Below are 21,561 nucleotides of genomic sequence, written 5' to 3' on the forward strand. Positions count from 1 at the left end.
CACAACTGGTATAAAGAATAATAAAATGTAAAAATCGAATTAAAACAGTTCTGATTTAACAAATCTAATTGTTAATATCAGGTGAATTAAATCTAACTGTTTTGTCAAAACCGAAGTATATTAAATAAAATTATGCCTTTTTTAAAACATAAATTCTGTAATGGTTAAGTGATCCTAACAATAAGATCTTTTTAAATACCTAAAAAAAGAAATTAATTTTACAACAATTTATTCTTCGCATACTTATAAATTAACTCCCAGATAAACAACACGAGGTTTGAGAATGACACAAAAAGTTACATGAATAAATTTGCTTCATTCATTTAGGTAAAATAAATATATATGACGAAATAAAGCAATTTCATTTAATTTTTAAAAGAACCTATTTTTATAAATTTCTGCAATATTTCTAAGAGAATGAAATTTTAATGAAAAACACCTCTTGTCTAAGTGTTTTGTTTATTTTATTTTATTTTATTGATCGAGGGTAGTTGACGACAACGAATGTCCAATTGCGGTTCAATATAATTTCATTCTTCCATTATATTTATGCGTTATCATCGCTAATCGCAAACGGTCAACCAATGCAGATCCGCTTTTATGCAAACGGGTAATATTTATTTATGGCAAATACTTCTCAATATTTAAAACAAGGCGATTCAAAAATTTCCATCATAAGAAACCGTGTTTAATTTGCAACTTAAGAATTAAATTTATGGTCATAAGGTCCGGGTAAACTAAGCGAACATTGGGAGTCGGAAATTTGGGTCCACTGTTCAACGAAGGTTATAAAACCTAAAGCCTGTACTTCGGTTCAGGGCTCCTGTTCGAAACGAGCTGTTTTTAATTTTCAAAGTCTTGAAGTCTAGATTTAAAAAAACATAAAAAAAAGCAAAATTGTTTAAATTTAAATTTATTATCCCTTTCTGCAATAAAAAAATTCTAAATTATGATTTTTATATTGAACATACAAAAAAGTATTTGGTGAAACAAGAAATTCTAATTATATTCTTCATATAAATATGTATAGATTTTTATTCATAGAATAATTATATCTAATAATGTTTCACAAAAGTATACAAGTAAATATTAAAAATATTATCCCTTTCTGCAATAAAAAAATCCTAAATTATGAATTTTATATAGAACATACTAATAGTATTTTTTGAAACGTGAAATTTTAATTATAATCTTCATATAAATATAGATTCATTAAAATAATTCTGTTTCACAAAATTACGCAAATCAATTATTGATTCCTCAGTAAAAAATAACAATAGCTCTTCAGATCCGCAGTCGACAATAAAGCAAGCAAAAAGTTATGTGATGTTTGACGATATTAAATTCTAAGAGATGTTCTATATAAAATCTTAAATTATGAATTTTATATAGAACTTACTAAAAGTATTTTTTGAAACGTGAGATTTTAATTATAATCTTCATATAAATACAGATTCATTAAAATAATTATGTTTCACAAAAGTATGCAAATCAATTATTGATTCCTCAGTAAAGAATAACAATAGCTCTTCAGACCCGCAGTCAACAATAAAGTAAGCAAAACGTTATGTGAAGAGAAAGTTGGACGATATTAATCTCTAAGAGAGGAATGTTTATTGAGTAAAGGGGAGGCACTACTCTAAAAAAATGAAAAAAATTAAAAACAATGAAAGAAGTAATTTGGTGTTATTTAATTACATTCTATTAAGTTGTTCTAAATAATAATTCATGAAGGACGTGAAGCGAGGAAGAATGTAAGAAGAGTAGAAGTAGATCGTTTCTTAAAGAATAGCACTTCTTTTCTCGAGGAGACATTTCAGCCATGGACGACTGGTAAGAAAGTTCTATTTAATAATCCTTACGCTTTTGACGCATTTCTATTTTTTTTTTCAATCGATTGCGACCATTGATTTGGGAGGGCAAACATTTTCCCTTTCGCAGTAAATTATGTAAGGGGGCTCCCTCTGGCGGCGCTTAAAATCCGAGCTCATTGATCGTCAACAACCAAATGAGATGGCCGCAAAAATCTGTTATCCGCGACCGCCTCGTCCGCCTGCCGCAGGACGGAGGGATCGCCGTCACACTCTTGCTAATGTACTTCGGTAAGTCACACGTGTATAATTTATTTTTTAACATGCTCTCAGTTTTTTGAATAAATTTCTAAAATAATTTAAATAATATTCAGTAAAAAATTAAATGATTAGACGATAAGTTTTTTGCTTTTAAATGATCGGTTTGAATAAATTTCTAACATGTAGCCTTTCAATGAAAATTGAAACCCCTAAAAAGATTTTGAAATTAAATTATTAGTCCTTAAGTCAAACTATTTATTTACAAAGCGTTATGAAAGTTATTTTTATGGATGCATTTAAACTAAATCATTTCATTTGAAATGAAATGATAAGAAATAAAAATAACTGTTTTCACATTGAAACTGTAAGAAAAAAAATGACACATTAAGTTTATTAAATTAGCCCTTTTTCTGAAATTATTTACAAATGGATCGCTTTTAGAAGTGAAAAAACTTTATATGATGCAGAGCAGTTTTATCAAAATGTTTTGAAATGAGAACTCAAAATGAAGCAGGGAAAGAATTCATAAAAATAAATGCACTATTAAAATAAATAAATGAACCACCTATTGTAAGAAAAATTTTCTTTTTAAAGAGCTATGTTCTAAAAAAATCTTTTAGAATTATTTGGTTTTTCTTTCCTCTTTTGCCTCAAGAACTGACTTATTTTACTTCTCTTACCTCAAAGAAACTTTTTTAAGCGTGAATGGTATTGATTGTACTAAAAGAATTACCCCCTATCTATCAACTTATTTATTTTTAAGAAAATACTTTACTGGAAAGAAATAATTATCATTGTGCTATAAATTTCAAATTAATTACAGGTAAATACATTTATTTATTTAATACTTTTGCTTTAGTTTAATTAATTATTTTATTTTAATATATATATATATATATATATATATATATATATATATATATATATATATATATATATATATATATATATATATATATATATATATTAATATATATATATATATATATATATATATATATATATATATATATATATATATATATATATATATATATATATATATATATATATATATATATATATATATATATATATATATATATATATATTATCAATGGATTTTGAATACTCTTCACTTTTCGACATTTTTTAACATGAAGTAAAATAAAGAACGTTTTTGTACTTATTAGACCCTTGTGAAATCTCTTTTAAAAAATAAAAATTTCATTTTCACAATTGCAGTTTTTTTTTGCTGCAACTGATGAATAATTTAGAGTTGTATTACATACAAAAACTAAAACTTTCTGATTTTGTAAAATATCTCTTTTCATTTTTTAACCGTACTATTACTTAGTAATTTGATATATTTTTATAACGCAAATACTTTAAGAGATATTTGTAAAAAAAGCAATAAAATTAAGAGCAATTTAAGTAATTTAAAGTAAAAACATAAATTATCTGTTAGTAACAATTTGAAACAATTCACGTATAGAGAAACAACTTTTTCTATGTGAATGTTTAGATTTGAGAGGTGCATATTAAAAAGATAATATGATAAATGTCAAATAAGTGTAAAAAAAAAATTCTTTTCAAGAAAAATCTGCCTGCTCTTTTCTTATAATTTATGATATTGAGGTCTCGCATGTTTCATTTAACAAACGCTTAGACTATAACTAATTGCTTGATTCAAGAAAGAATATTGGGTCGGCAATGATAAATAAAATAATAATATTATAAAAGAAATCTTCAAAAAAGACATGTGAAACTACGAGAAAACAAAATGGTTATTGGGAAATTCGCTCACTTTGTTAAAGAGAAAATCTACTGAAGAGCTTTTTACGTACTTTAAATCATTCTTTGTGTAGTCATCTTTATTTCAAAGATTCCTTTATGGTTTGAAAATTGCACCAGGAATAAGGATCTGTTATTATAAACATTAATTACCATATATTCGCCATTTAAAGATTTGATGAAGCGCGAAACTCACAGAAATTTGTTAAGTCTATGAATGTTTGCAAGAGAGTATTTTTAAAGAAAACATGTGGATTGAATAATGAAATAAAATTTCTGTTGGATACTTTACGTTAGTTGCGTAGAAACTTTGTTTTAAATATAATAGTATTTTTTGGCATATAATTAAATAAATTTGTTCCTAAATGCTTTAAAATCCTAATATTAAAGCTTTATTGTTTCTTATTTTTTCAAGAGAGATAAAGAAATAAAAAAATTCATTTTCTGTTTAACCTTTACAGTTCTAAATTGATAAATACTTCTTTTTATTCCTCTATGCACCTATTGTTTAAATTGAGTATGTTTAAAATCATTTTTTAATAAAAATTATTCCTAGAAAAACTTTCTCGAAAACAGTAGGTTTATTTAAAAATGTCTAGAAAAAAAATTACGTTATTATGAATTGTTTGTTATAAATACATCGTAATAAACGTTCATGTAGTCATAAATAATATTTACTATTACTGCAGACATTTTTGTTGTTAGTGTACAAGTTATAGAATTGAAGCCAAGTTCTGTTATATATTTATTTAGTTAGTTCGCTTTTTAATGATACATCATCTTTGCGTTATTTCATTTTCACATTTTGAGTTCTTTTATTATTTCTCTTTAAAATCCTCTATGTGGCATCAAATGCTAGAACTGGAAGTATTTAAATTATTTCTTCAGAAGTGGTTTTTTAGAAAGTAATAAATACTTCCCTATTTAGTCACATAAATCGAGGTGAGTTAAAATAATACACTTTTTATATACTTACCATAGTAGTAATTAGTTTCATAAGAATCTCAAAAGAAGTAACTTAAAAGACAACATAAAAATGCAGGTTAATTAAAGCTCAGTTAAAAATACTTACGAAATAGAATTTCCCCCCCGCACAGTTAAGACAACTGTTCAATAACATTAACCGCTTCAAACATTACTAAGAAGCCATTTAGAATTTCTAAAGTAGTGCAATTTTCAGTCATTTTATATATAATTACTGCCCGATGGCTCTTATTTTAAAGAAGATATTAATTATTTTAAAAACGTCTTGTAACGAACTCCAATGAAAAGTTACGTTGAGAAATTCACTCATAAAAGAAACATTTGTATTTGACTTTTGAATACTAAACATTTTGTCCTCCAAATATTCACTTCCTATATTAAACCAATAGAATATAAAACAAAGACTTTTAGCAAAATACAATAAAATCTTTAATTTCTGTTTTTAATGTCTTTATTTAATTTAAAGCATTTTAGTTAAAAGATTCAAGGAATTAGATGCTCTGTAGAAAAATAAAATAATGTTCGAAAAAAAGCCTGACATACTTTTCATAATTATATGAATTTTAAAGGACATGCTCGGATTAAATTAAACATTGAAAATGCTAAATAACAATGGATATTTTTAAATGTTCATTTCCAAATGTTCGATTTTGTCCTAAAAAGGACATTATTTGATAAACTATTTGCTGTTAAATTACCTCTTATATTATTGCTTACAATTTTCAAATATATTATACTTGTTTACTATTATTTAAGGGATCTAAGTGGTTTTGATTTCATAGAGAAAACATCGAATTTGATTTCATCAGTGCTTTTTTCTCTTATAACTTATCTAAAATAACAAGTATTCTGAATTTTTCGCTGGAGATATTATTAATATGAAAATACTTTGGTGCAACAAAAATGAAAAAAATTATTATTCAATTTTCTTAATAGTTTTCAAAAATAAGAAAAAGGAATAAAATTTGTAAGAAAAAAAAACATTTCCGGCAGGCATGGACAGGTTAATGACTTGAAGAGACTCTTAATAATGGTCAAATATGCATTTTTTAAAATTATACTAGATCAAAGAAATTGAAATATAAGAAGTATTTTTAAATTTTTTAAAAAAAGTTAATTTTTTTCGGATATTATGTAAAAAACTATTTCTCACTAAAAATATATATAATATTTACCAATTTCAAGTGCCATTATGAATTTAAGTAACATGCTATTCTTAAACAAATTACCAAGTTTTAACTTCATAGGTTTATCCAGTAATCTTACCTGCCATGTAAAACGATTTGAATTGAGAAAAACTGATATAAACAGCAAACTTTGTATAAATAACTTTAAACGATATACGGAGTTTGCAAACAATTGCAATTTAAAAAATGGGTGCATTATTTTTTGTTTCATTGAGTGGCTTTTAGAATTTTTACTAAAGTTTTATGACTATCATTCCATACTTGATGTCAAATTGCTGAGAATAAACAAGCCATATTTTTTTTATTCTTTTTATATCGAAAAGTTTGCTTGGAAAACACCTAAATCCCTTAATTTATAACAATCATACATCACTAGAAATGAGAAATATTTTGTTCAAAACCACTATTCAATAAACGTCTGAAATTGTCCAGAAATAATTTATTTTTCTATTTCCATAATTTTGATTAAGAAAAGTTATGTTGTGCGGTGATTGCGCTAATGGTTTTCTAAATAGTGAACTGCGCTTCCCCTTGAGAAGGGTTGGTGAACTACTCTAAAAGCAACCCATTCCTCTTTCAATCATGCACAGTATATATCTTGCCAACAATGTAAGCCAGAAAGAAGGATGCAGTGGAAGAGACAATTAGAATTAAAGTTATTAAACTCCGTGGTTAAATTTTATGTATAACCACAACCCGGTATACATTTTCTCGGAATAAAGTTAACATCATCATAGTTGGTCTTTCTCTGAAGATTTCTCGATAATCACTTTCAATTCTTTTCATTAATTGCAAGAAAAGCTTTCTTGTTCCTTTATAAAGCATTGTATTTTCATCACTCATTTGAACCACCATAATATCTGGTTTTGCTTATAAATCTTGTACAGTTCAAATCTCCAGTTATTGTTTTCATTTTCACCACCAAGTATACTCCGCAAAATCTTTCTTTCAAATATTCCTCCAGTTTTGTCACTGTCCAAGCCTCAGAAGCCAAGACTGGCTTCACAAGAGTTTTGTAGATTAAGAACTTTGTTTTTTCAGTTCTCATTTATATTTCTACAGTACACTCTACACTGATTCTTTAAATGCATAATACTTAAAAGAAAATAGTACCAGTGAACATATTATAATCTAGTTGCAATCCGGGCATAAATTGGCATAATATGTTTCGATACATTGCTTTCGGCCAGGTAGAGTGGTTATATATATATATCGCATGTTGATTAGAAGAGGTGTTTCTTGAAGCCTTTGCTAAGTTATCGCTCACACAAACTAGAATTCACATACTGTTAGAAGTCAGGTTTATAATTAAAGCCATTACAGATCGACAATTACTCATGTTTGGCGTTTTGAAAATACGGTGATCATTATCTAAGGTAGTGTTTTGCCTAGATTATCTATCAAAGTTTCGTAAAAAGAAAAAGGCCTTTGAAGAATATATATATATATATATATTTGAGTGCTCCTCACACTATTGTATTGATATATTTTGCTTTGGCTATATTGATACAATATTAGAAAGCACTCCTTTTTGCGGATATAATCGTGTAATCAGATGAAAAGATTATGTCTTTTATTTTCCGGATTTTTATTATTTTTTTCTTTTTCCCATTTTTCATTGTTTTGTAATTTTCTCCATATTTTCTCTACATTTTGATATATATATATATATATATATATATATATATATATATATATATATATATATATATATATACATACACTATTCTACATCAATGGAAGGGATAATTTCAGTTTTTGATATTTTATAGAAGGATTTTTTTAGAGGACTATTTTGTAACTTTAGAAGTGCGATACTTTGCAATAAAGTTTGAAGCCTTCAGAGGTTTGTAACCGACAAGAATTTACAGAGGACAACAAGTTTTTTTGAGCACCCTATGCAAGAAATTCAAGTCATAAGTTTGTAACTTGTATCAATTATTTTGAATGCTATTTGCAATAACTGTATAAATTTTACTTCATCTAGCTTAAACATTTATAGAAATATTAATATTTTTTTAAAAAAAAATTTGTTTGACTTATGTTTCTTTGCTATATAAGTATTTAGTAAAATAAAACAAAATTTTTGAAGCAATTTAAAATTAATTACAAAACTATGGTTTAAAATTTTAAATGTGCAAGATATGAATATTTAAAATAGTAATTCGCACTGCGCATGCGTGGAAAAAATTAGCACTTATTTTTTCAGAGATTTGTAGTAAGAATAATGGGGGGGAGGGGAAATTTGTGGAATTATAAAATTTGTGGAAATAATGTATTGCAAATTGCACTACTTTATAATAACCGGACAGCAAGAACAAAATTATATAAGGGGAAAACTCTTTATTGTTTTATACTTTCTATTAAAAAGAACAAAAACTACTTAGAAATGTTTGTAAAAACTTTTTCACGTTTTTAAGTATTTAAATCAAACTCTGATCATTATTTGCCAAATACGCCAATGCAATTTTTTTCCGCGTATTCACGTTTTTTCCACGTACTAAAAAACTACTTTAAATCTTGCGTATTTGTTTAAACAATTTTTTTTTTCAAATTTCGAAACAATAATTTTTTTTAATAATTTTAATTTGCTTCAAAAATTTAGTTCATCTTACTGAACATTTTCAAGGTTATAGAAAAAAAACATAAGACAAAAAAAGTAGTTTTTTATAAAAATGTTCGCAGTTATTGCAAATAAGAGTCAAAGTAATCGATACAACTTACAAACTTATAACCTGATTTTTTGCATAGGATTCAGAAATACTTGTTTTACTTCTCAAGCCCCTAAAAGTTTGAAACTTTATGGCAAAGTATGAAACAATGCATGAACTTCTAAAAGAAATTTTAAAATAGTCCTCTAAGTATTTGTTGAAGAATTCAAAAAAATATTAAAAACTGAAGTAGGAAAGTGTATAATATATTGGCCAAAGAAGTTATTCGCCCTGCGCTAGTATCACATGTTTTGCTAGCATGTCCTGGGGTTTCTCGTGGGTGAACAGAGAATCCATCTAACACCAGAATAATCAAGTAACACATAAATTAAATTGCATAAAATTCTGTTAATTAGTGAGGCCTAGAACGACAAATGAATATTTGAACATGAAATGTCGCAAATCTTTACAAATTTACGAAGCCATCAGATTAATGTCACTTGGAAATCATGTTGGCTTTAAGTAATTCATTGCGTAAACTTATTATTTCGTACGCTTTTTTTTTTTTTTTTGATCTGTATTTGATGAGGTACCTGCCCGCGGTAACGGGCACCTGACCTCTTCATCTGAAAATGCGCCCTAAGGCAACTATGTACTATTTCGTACGGTGAAATAAATGTGACCCTAAAATCTAAAAATTAAATAAATAGTGGTAACAAGGTTTTCAAAGTTATTCACTGGGGAAATTTGTCAACTCACGCGGATAAATAAATCTCACCCCAGATTGAAAAAAATAAATAAAAAAATGGTAGCGATATTTTTTTTAAGAGTTGTTCATTGCGTGCGTCAATTAATCAACCGCACTATGAAGCAATTTTTACTCCAGATTAATAATATAATAAAAAAATTAAGATTTTTCTTATTCAAATGAAAACTAGGAAAAACTAGGTATTTCTCTACTTTATTTTCTAGCTGCTTGAATTTAAATGGACGATTTTCTCTTAACATTCCGATTATTTATTTATTTTTTATTCATTTAAATCGTTCAAATACCAAACTTGATGTTTCCACGCAATCGCCCCCGTATTCAAATATTCCGCATCTATTGAATTATTAAAAGCGATAAATAGATTGTAGTATAATTATTTTATTGTAGCTTTTATCATAAAAAATTATTCATTGTGCGATTACCGTGATAAATAGTTAATTTAAAGCTTTGAATCTGTAAATATGTAATTATTGTTTTTTAAAGATTAAGTGTTAGATTACATAATAAGGAATTACTTAATATACCCATTAATATAGTATCTTTCGTTCATATATTACTTTATATATCATTGCAATAAGAAAATAGGGCTCTATTTGTTGCCGATAGAAAGTTTTATTTCCATATTTCTACAGCCTTGTTGTTGTCTCGGACAGATTTTATTAAAAAGATAATTAGTAGCATTAACACGATTCACATTTATGTAAATCGTTTGTAGTCATGAATTATTTACGATACTTTAATTTAAAGTGCGTTTAAGTTTAAACATAGAACCACTTTTATCGAGTATTGAACTTTAATATGCAATTATCTGTTATATGTAATTTAAAGGCAGTCTACAGAATGTAATGCTCAGAGAGTTTCTTTTGCTGACAGAATGCATCATGCCGTACAATAAAGTTCAAACAACAGCAATATGGCCTAATAAAAATGTTTCGAGTTAAGTTTTCTCTTTAGTACGTAGCTTATTTATTTATTATTTTTTTAGCAGAATTTACGGAATCACACTATCTTCATAAATCTAAATTCAGACAAAGATTATTAGTGTAAAAATTCAGGTTAATCAAATGTAGCAAAATTTGCAAATATGAGGTCCTTAAAATTTATGCGTAAAAACTTTTTGTCGTCTAAATTAAATTTATACAATGATACTAAAAAATGGTCACATCGGCCATATCAACCTTCATCTATGGACCCCGCCATAGAATCTATCTTATATACTAGTGAATTGAAATTACATTAGGAACACTACAGTACTCCTCCACCAGAATTATAGAATTCGATGAACCACTAGTTGATTCATTGCTGTTTTGTGAGAAGCCGGGAGAGCTGTATTAAGATCACCGTATTTTCATGGTCGCTCCTGTGTTGCCATTAGCAGTCGAGTGTATGCGGGGACATAATGCACTCCAAAACATTTTCGATTCGATGCCCTAGTTAATACGGTCGCAAATATTTATCTAAGATTTCTTAGTCATTGACCAATTTGTCCAATACAGCCCCATATTATTAGACGCACGATAAGATTCTATGTAAAACTATAATTATAAGGTGATACTCTACAGCTGTATTGTTTGTACCCGGATGAAACCGGTTTGTATTTGTTTACGCTCCTGTATCAATTGATCAACATTGTAAATCAATACGTTAAAAATAAATACAAATAGGAAGCATATCAAAAATATCCCGAAAAAAAAGGCATTACATGTATGTTTAAATATAAAAGTATCGCGTATAAACTCGTGCAAATCGTGTAATTATTAAACAATTACAGCGCGTCTCGTAATTTGATGTAATTATTTTAATATACTAATATAATGCTCGATATAATAAATATTCTATATTTATATAATGTATCGTCGAATTTATCCTATCGTCAAATTTATATTATATATGGTCAAATTGAACCAATCGATACACTAACGTAAACAAGTGCAAACCGGTTTCAGTCTCATAAAAGCAGTAAAGCTGTATAGGATCACCTGATAATTAAGATTTAGCGTAGAACCTTAGAGTGCGTCTCATAATATGGCCAGGGTTTGAAGGCTCAATTTCGCACTTTCAAGATTATGAAAATATGTCGGTTTGTTTACACGACTGACGAAATGTGAGTTTTTCTTGTACCGTAGGAAACCGATTATCCGGAACGATCGGGACCATCGCTATTCCGGATAACTGATTTTTCCGGTTTTCTGAATCGCTACAAAAAGTCGTTTTTTTATTGTTAAACCCAACTAAAAACAAAAATATTTGGAAATAATCTTGATAAACGAAGTAATACACTAATGATTATTTCCAAAATGATGCTAGGGTAAACATCTTTCAAAAAAGAAAGAAAAATTCTAAAATCTTATGAGGAAAAAAAAATTTTTTTTTTTAAAAATAGCGGGAAAATTTATCGAATTTCGTTCCGGTTTTTTGGTTTTCCGGTTTTCTGATTTCCGGATAACGGGTTCTGTACGTATTATATAAACAAACTGGTCATAGCTTTTTTACTGGTTGATATCGATTGGGCTTGATCTTCTTCACTTTTACAAACTGTTATAAAAAGCAAGCATGTTTTTAGTTGTACAGTGTTCTCCCTAAGAGTTTTTAAAAAAGCGGTTGATCCTCATAAATGCGCTGCCCTTTTTTTAAAAACAAGCCCTTAAAAATAATGCCTTTTTATTCTTATTTCATTCAGAAAAAATAATGTTTAAATAATAATTACACATCTGTGTTTATAGGTTTAATTCTGATTAATATTACAAATATTTACTTTGTTAGTCTTTTTTTCAAGGAGAGTATATTAATGGATTTTTCATGTGATTTTAAATTTTGAAATTACTTTTTCAATAAATACTTCTTTTTTTTAATAGCAAGTGAACTTTAAAACATTTTTTTTCTTCTTCTTAATTTTCAGTTTAAATTATAAGAAAAAGCTTTCAAGTGCTTATCAATTAATAATTTCTTTTGTTTAAAAAAAAATATGCTCAGAGATAGTCATATGCCCTTAATTATTTTTTATAAACTACAAATTGTTCTTTTTTTTGATAATTGTAAGAAATACTTTTTTAAAAATATACATAAAATAGTAAGAGAGGATTACATAATATTTCACAATTTTTAAGGTGTTAAAAATGAATTTCAAAATTCCCTTTTCTGTTCACCCTTTTTTATTCTTAGCGAGAACTCTGAAAGATTTACATAAATATGTCAACTGTGTAAAATAATTTTAGAACGTGTCCTTAATTGGAATTTTTTGTCTTTGCTGTGTGCATTTTTGATGATTTAATTTTTAAAAAAAATATTGTATATAGGAAACCTTCTTGCTTTATATTGCATCGTAAGAGTAACGATTCTTATGTGTATCATATCTAACTGTAAATATATAACTTAGTGTTACTAAATAACAAACATGGGATGTAAAAGAAGATAGTGGAACACAAACACCACTTTAATGAAAGTAATTGCATAATGAAACATCACTTAGAAATGCTTCTTACATAACTTGGTGTAAAGTTCTAATTTTTATTAAACTTCATTATTTTAGTAAGCTATAATAGACATAAGAGTAGCTAAAGTAATACATTTACGAAGCATTTAAGTAATATTTTTCAAAACTAGTTTGTTTATCATACATATACAGTCCCTGGCCAAATTATTTGACGCACTTTGAGTAAACTCTTGAACTGGGTTCGAATACAGTGTACCTGTCCGGACACTTCACACTTTCATCTGAGATGATGCCCGTAGGAGCCTAGAACAATGTCTTTGTAAAAAGAGAAATGCCACAAGTAAATTGTGGTCGTATTGGGTGGGTGTAGGCTTGAAGGTGCTTTTATGACTTATCTGCTAGTAGGGATTTGAGAAGGTTCAGGAGTTTCTGATCCTTTAGCAGCTGTTGCAGTTCTTTGAAGATGAACAGGAATCTGGTGGCTTTATCCGAGGTGTTCTTGGGCTGGGCTGAACCTCTAGGTTGTCTTTTAGGTCTTGCACCGCAGCCAGAGAAACAGGCTGGGTGCTCACCGTCACAGTTGATGCACTTTGCCGGCTCGCATATCGGTTTTGTACACAGATAGGTGAAATGCGCATTGGCGCATTTCATGCATGCCGGTTCAGCATTACAAGACTTCTGCGTATGTCCGTATTTTTGGCAGCGGTAACATTGTATCTCGTGGCGGCCGCCGCGAAATCTTTCGATCTGCACAGGAGTGTTCAGGAGTTGTACAACATTGTAGATCTTGATTTTTTGTACTATCTTTAAGGATAACTATGAAGAAGGAGAGGAGCTTGTACTATTGGCCCCGCCTCTTTTTCATCTGCTCAGTTCTGATTGGATGAAGTCCACTATCCTGTAAGTCTCTTTCGATGGCTGGGATTTCAGTATCGGGTTTGAGTCTTTCAGCATCGGATGAGAATTTTGAGTTTTCTACTGGATTGTAGATTCTCTATCTGTTTGGGAATAGCAGGGGAAGCTCCATCTGTATATTTTGTTTCAGTTGTAGCTTCTTTCTGAGTAGTAGAAGTGTAAATTTTGTCCAGCTTTTCTTGAGCATGGGGGGAGATCCTTTTACTTTTCTTCTTTCGTTTCTTGTTCGGAGGTTCTATCGAGACGGACTCTTCCGATTTTTGTAGTGTCTTTTCAGTCTCTGGCTCATGTACTGTCTCCATGCTGACTGAGTCTGCCACTGTGTCCGAAGTATCATCAGCTTTCACAGGATCGGAGGGCAGTGCTGTATCTGGGGTCTCTGCAGGCATAATGGTGTCTATTGTCGTTTCTGATTCAGAAGTCATTACTGTTTCTATTGCATTGTCCTCAGGGAAAAGCTCTATCCTTCTTTCCTGGTAGGCTTGAAGTAGCATCACACTTTCTAAGTTTCCTTTTTCAACCATCCTCTTATGATGGGCGACAGTATCATCAATAAAATCCTTCTTATCAAACTGTTTAGCTTGATTTCTGCCGTAAATAAGTCGTTCCTCATCTGTTTTCAGGTCCCATAAACGTACAATCTTTCGTTGCTCGGGCCTTTCGGGGAGTCGCTTTCCACCTCATCCGTATCTGTGATAAGTAACCATGGTAGTGCTGAGCTTGGTTATAAAAGTAAAATCTTAATTATCAGAGGATGCTTCATAGCTTTATTGTTTTTGTTTTTTTTAGACTGAAACCAGTTTGCGCTTGTTTACGTTCAATTGGTTAAATTAGACGACATGGAATATAAATTTAACGATATGATACATTAGGCGATATATTATATAAATATAGAACATTTATTATATCGAGCATTATATTAGTATATTATAGTAATTAGATCAAATTATGAGACGCGCTGTAGTTTTTTAATAATGACATGATTTGCGCGCGTTTTTGAGGGATACTTTTATATTTAAACATACATGTCATGGGTTTTTATGCGGGAGATTTTTTATATATACTTTCTATTTATATTTATTTTTAACGAATTGCATTACAATGTTAACCAATTGATACAGGAGCTTAAACAAATGCATCCGAGTAAAAACAATACATCTGTATAGTATCACCTGATAATTATAATTTTTCATGGAATAATATGGCCAAGTATTCATTTTTTTATTATTTTGGAAACCATACATGCTTGATAAGTGCTGACATCTAGCTTAAAATAAATCGCTATAAAAAATTATCTCGTTAAAATCTATTGCTAAACACATTCCAAATATTCTGCCATCTGGTCAATAGATACAAAACTAAACATGATTCCTGAATTGTTTCAATATTTTTGGAACGTTACTTTCCAAAATGAATATATAATAATTAAATGAGCTATTTTTTTCTCAACCTGTTAAACACTGATTTAACCAGTTTAGATGGCTGGTTATTTTGTTTCACACTATATAATTGATTGAAGCATTATTTCGTTACTTTTTATGGTTCAAAGTGTAATTTTGTTTCTACCATGTAATTGATTGAAGTATTTCTTCCTAGTATCCCATAAATGCTCAATTAGTGACCGTTGAAAGATAGAGCCATAAAAATGGGCTATGGTTGGTTAGCTTAGTTTCTGCAGTCTGTAAACTGCTGTAAACTATGAAGACTGGGGTTTTGTTTAAAGTTGGCATTTATAAACAGCCTCTCAATGTTAGCCATGTGCTTTGAATGAATATAAAATCATTACTTATATAAACCCTGAGATTATTTTTTGATATGCACTCAATTTTGTTTATTGTTGAGTCAAAAAACTGTGCCTTCATGGGGATATTATATAGGGAAAAGATTTTTGAAATGTGTGTATGTATGTCCTTAGATGCCATAAAATTTACTTTCATGCAAAAATATAATCTTTTCTAAAATTTCATTCTTTTGCAAAGAGATGAAAGGTTTCTTCCATGAAAATTGTGGTTTTTTTTTTCTCATCTTTTTGGAATCTCTTAGTGATATAGTTGTTAGTATTGGTTTTATTTTTACAGAACTGACTGCAAGGTGAGATAAAATACATATAAATAAAGTTATTTTTACTGAACCATATAAAGAAAGAATATTTTATTTATTAAGCAAATTTTACACTATTTCTTCAAATTAAATTAGCTTCTAAATAAAATATGCGTGAAGGAGAAAGAGAATATTAATACGAAATCGAACTACGCTTAACCTAACAGAAGTGAACAGAAATTATACACTATAAACTTTTGAAATACAATTAACAGAAGTTAAAATGCATTAAAAAACCTTATTATACAGCTGAAAACAAATTTACATATTTTATTGGCAAATTTATGTTTCTGTAAATGTATAGTAGCATGGAAGATAGCAAAAAACTCACTTATATTGAAATGTAAACAATCCATCTACGATATCCAAAGCACGCTAACGTTTACGAAATTAAAATAATTCAAGTATGTTGTAAATTCATATATTGGTATAAACTTTTTCTATAATAAGTGCACACTGTATTCGAAAGCTCAATTTGGTGTTTACTTTAAATAAAGTGCTCCTTTACACAATTTTTGGTTTGTTCATCATCTTATTCGGAAAGGTTTTACAGTCTTTTAAAAAAATAATATTGTCCTGATTTTTGTTTTTTATCCTGATATTCTTTATTTTTGCGTGTCTTCAGATTATCTTATTTTCTACGACAATTTTAAAATAAAGAATTGAAAGATTTTCGATCCAACATTTTTTTTATTTTGCTTAGCCTCTTTCCTTACCACTTTTTTTGTAAAAAAAAAGTATAAAAAAATCAAAATATTTTTTACTTTATCAATAAGTACAAGGATTTAAAACAAAACGTAATACGCAAGATTTAAGTTGAAATTTAAATTTCTTTTAATGTCTAAGTAACATTTAATTTACCATCAGTCTTCTATCCCGAGTTATCTTGGGCAAATAAAAATGAAATTTCTATTTAATGATCGTAAACTATTTTGAGTAGTTCAAAGCTCTTGATATTCGGAAAGAAACTTTCTCTTCTAAACAAAGTAATTTTGAATTTACAAAAACATTTTTATATTATTGTACAACAAAACTTTATTGTACTTAAATGGAGACACTTTGTTTTTTCTCATTTTTTAAAAGTAGTTTGGTATCCAAAAAATTTATTGATTGCTTTTTACAACCCACTAACAGACCTTTTTCATTGTTTTTGCAAACTTACTCAAATTTTATAACGGAAATATAACAATTTTACATAATTGTTTTTACAATTTATTAGACGCACTATAAGAAAATCTTAATTATCAGCTGTACAACTTTATTGTTTTTATGTGACCGGGTTGAACTTATTTACGTTCCAGTATCAGTTGGATGAATTAGACGATATATAATATAAATTAGACGACATATTATATAAATATAGATTATTCATTATATCACGTATTATATTAATATATTATAACAATTAAATCAAATTATTAGACGCACCGTATTGTTTTAATAATTACACGTTTTTGCACTAGTTTATAGGCAATACTTTTATATTTAAACATGTATGTAATAGGTTTTCATTCGGGAGATTTTGTTATATAATTCCTATTTGTATTTATTTTTAACATATTGCATTATAATGTTAACCAATTGATACACGAACATAAACAATAATTTCAACTGTGGGAAAAAAATATAGCTGTATAGTATCACCTGATAATTAAGATTTTGCATAGAATCTTATAGTGAGTCTAATAATTTTGCCAAGAACTGTAAGCTGTAATAAAATATTATTTATATTTTAACCGTGTTCATTTTTATTAATTTGATACTTTTGAAATATGTCATTAAAAACTTGAAAAGTGTCTACAATATCTCTTTGTAATTTAATTAGACAATGCATAGAATTAGTGATAGTACCGTTTCGTTTAATCTCATAATTCTCAGAAATTATTTTACGGAGAACATTTTTATTTTTCAAATTATGACTGCGATAAAATAAAAATTATTTTCGTTTTTTAATGTATGGGAAAAATTATATCAAGTCTGCAAGTTATTTTCCTATCTACGACTGCAAGACGGAAAATCCGAAGAGGTGACCAGGCTTCGACCACGTGAAAACATCCTCAATGTTTGGATCTTTTAAATCAGGGCTGTCCAACTGGAGGCCAGCGGGCCGCATGCGGCCCTCTCACACATATTGTGCTGCCCGCCAACTTTTTATTCAGGCTGATCGGCCTTAGTTTTCCCATAAAAATGTAAGCAAACTGTTTCATAATCCTTCTGTTCCATTGTTTTATAATTAATAATTAAACTATTAATTGTTATTGTATAAGAGATAAGAGGTTATTTTTCAACTTTTTCAAACTGCGGCCCGCCAGGTGATCAGTGACCGGAATTCTGGCCCGTTGGCTCTTCGCAGTTGGACAGCCCTGTTTTAAATCCCCTTGTCATTCCCGTGGTCATGATTTTTCTCTCCATAAATCACAAATGTGGGTTCCCTTGCCTTCTGGGTTAGGTTTAAAATTACAAGGCTACAGATTAATAGCCGCTTGTTATGAAATAAAATAGTTTCTTCAAAACATCTTAGAATGTCTTCTATATTTATAAGGAGAAATATGGTAAACAATTGTCAAAGAAAGTTTACTCCTTTTAAACAATTTTTTTCTTCTTCCCTAAGACCACCCTGAACATGTATTTTTAGTAGTGGTTCACATATGAGGAGCAAATATTGCTAAATAAATCCTAGTTCCAGAAAATTAAAATAACCAAGATTTTTTTAACAGTTATAATAAAATGCATGTAGGACCATTTCTTGTCCAAGAAAATGTGAATAGCTTAAAATTAAGAATAGTAAAAGTTTATCTGACCGAAGAACTAGCCATAAATGAAATGACTTTATGACTAGCTTTTTATCACCTCTGTTTCACTTTCAGGCTCGATTTTTAAAATCTTAATCAAAAACCTCAAATGGTGGTTAATCTTTAAGTGAGGAAAAGTTTTGACAAATTACAGTAAAGGAAGCGCATCTAATAAACTTCGAAACTTCGAATAATCGTCCTTTTCCTTACGCAACTAAACCAATCCTTATTGCCTTTTTGTATCATCACATTTGGATAACATTTGTATTTTTTCGCCGGTTAAATATTAATTTGTGATTCCGAATGTACATAGTTTTGATAAGCATTCGAAAAATACACAGGCAAGGTTGTCTTTATCGATTGCCATTTATAAAATTTGAATGCAAACCCCGCTATAGTGAACCTTCAAGGGACCGAAATTTCGGTTTATTGTAACCGGGACTTCACTATAACCGTGAACAATTTAATTTAATAGTTCCCCCCTTTTATTACACATTCTTCAACTAAATGACCAGTGAAATGAAATGAAGTAACAAAACTGCTCATCATCAGATATGGAAACACTTCTCAAATTTTTTTTCCTAAACTTATGTTATTCCGCTCAGCCATTTGAGAATATAAAAGTAGCATTAACAAATTCATCGGCTTTGACTTGGAACATTTGGAAGATTCTTTGAATGCTGAATCAATTCGATAATGCTATTCAATAATGACGCAATGCTTATTGCTACATTCCACGGTAATTTAAAAATAGGTATACGTATTTATTTTGAAGTAGAAATTTCAAAATTATTGCAAAAAAAATAAAAAATTTAATCAGTCGAAGACAGAAAATAGTTCCTAATATTCAACTTCCTCTCTTTTTTGGTTCACTATATCCACAATAAATACCATTATAAGTGTGTAGCAAGGCATGGGAGCAAACATTTTGTTCACTATAAACCGTGTTCGCTATAGCGGGGTTTAACTGTATTTTAATAATTATATTGTTTAGCGGTTTTTGACCTCACTGCCCTCTTGACATTGTATTTACAACACATTAAATTTGTTATTTTGGATATTTCTACTTTATCAAAAAGAAAGCAATTTAAAAAGAAACTTAACTTTAATCTAAAAGTATAGCTTTGAGTAAATAATCTTAACAATGTTTATTTTAATTATTGTTAAAACTTTAGGGATCTTAAATTATAATTAATTTTTGAGCAATATTCCAATGATGTTTAAAAAGTGCTTCAAAGACATTATAATTTAATTTTTCATAGAAAAAAATTATTTTATTATGTTGGATATTTGTTTTATAAAGTAGTTTGATAAATCAATATCAGATGAGCAGAAAACATTTACGTACAACTGATATCGATTAATAAAATTCTATTAGGAATCAGCGTTTTGAATTAAAGCGGGTAAAAGCATTGTTTTTCCTAAATTCTTTCAAGCATAATAGTAATCAAATTTATTCTATAAATGTGGAAAAAAATTGCCAATAAACTTTGTAAATCTAATTCAGTAAATTAAAAATGTTCATTATTAATATATGAGTTCAATCATTATAGGTTAACTCCACTCATATAATATTATTAAAAAATTTATTATTTTTTTTTAATTTGTAAAACACAAAATTATATATCACAAAATTTACATTGAAATTTCAAGATATGTTCCACAAGTATATTAAAATTAATAAAATATATTTTGGGGTGATTTGAGACATTTTTGAAATCGATTTCAAAATAAAATTGTTCAAATCAACATTCATTCTTGTCTTACATATGTTTTAATAGTTAGCATCAAGATTGAATTAAAATTTAGTCTCTTATAAGTCATCATTAAACTGAAAAATACATTATCAGGTAATAATTGATCGGAAAATGTTTCAGAAATGATTATTTTACTACCACGTGTAAACTTTTTAAACTTAAGACATCATGACTCAAATATGGTTCGCAGATTCACTTTGTATATGACAAGTAGTTAATAAAAATTTTACTAATTTACTTTAAACAGTTGATAACAGAAACACAAAAAATAATCACTCTTTTAAAATCCAAAAATCTCACAAATTAATCTTTTACCTTATGATAGTTTTCTTTTTAAATGATTATTATACGTGAACCCAATAATAAAATAGATCTGATTTTCTGAGATAATAACTGATCAGATAATAATTACAGGTAGCAATATTACAGGTAATAATTGATGAGAAAATGTTACAGAAATGATTTTTTTACTACCACGTGTAAACTTTTTAAACTTAGACATCATGGCTCAAATATGGTTCGCAGATTTAGTTTGTATATGACAAACAGTTAATAAAATTTTACTAATTTACTTTAAGCAGTTGATAGCAGAAACACAAAAAATAATCACTTTTTTAAAATCCAAAAATCTTAAAAATTATTCTTTTACCTTAAGATAGTTTTCTTTTTAAATGATTATTATACGTGAACCCAATAATAAAATAGATCTCATTTTCTGAGTAATTTCGAAATTTATCTAGTTTGATGAAATTCACTAAAACACTTCTCTTGGATAACACAAAACAATTAATTTATACTGGAAAATTTAAAAAAAAGATATCTTCTTGATTTACTGTAAAAGGCATTTTACATTTCGGAAATGTTAACCGCTTTCCTTACTATCCCTATTATCCCGAATTAACAAAAACAAAATAAGCAAATATCCCGAATAAGCAAAACAAAAAATAATAATAATCCACTGTGATTGGAAGTTTGCCAATATTTGTTTGGGAATTTTGCTATTTGTGGGACTGCAGACGTATTGTGTACAATTGTATTTTGTACGATGGTTGATGAATTTACAAAAAGAGTAAAAAAGAGTAAAAAGAGTAAAAAAATGGCGTTTGCGAGCGAAAGTGAAAGCAATGA

General features: G+C 28.3%; 1 protein-coding gene across 2 annotated transcripts in view; it reads left to right on the forward strand.

Moving 5' to 3' along the window:
* Positions 1–1,952: 1,952 nt before the first annotated feature.
* LOC107449376 (3',5'-cyclic-AMP phosphodiesterase 4C) overlaps positions 1,953–21,561 on the forward strand; it is a 174,426-nt gene continuing 154,817 nt past the window's right edge. Inside the window, exon 1 of one of the 2 annotated variants that reach the window (XM_043047737.3) lies at positions 1,953–2,102. In XM_043047737.3, coding sequence (XP_042903671.1) covers positions 2,014–2,102 — 89 coding nt within the window. In that variant the 5' untranslated portion in view covers positions 1,953–2,013. The remainder of the gene's footprint in view (positions 2,103–21,561) is intronic. The other variant, XM_043047740.3, reaches the window with a different exon arrangement.

Source organism: Parasteatoda tepidariorum, chromosome 12 (assembly GCF_982258835.1).
Source record: "Parasteatoda tepidariorum strain Cologne lab strain chromosome 12, Ptep-v5.0, whole genome shotgun sequence".
Lineage (NCBI taxonomy): Eukaryota > Metazoa > Arthropoda > Arachnida > Araneae > Theridiidae > Parasteatoda > Parasteatoda tepidariorum.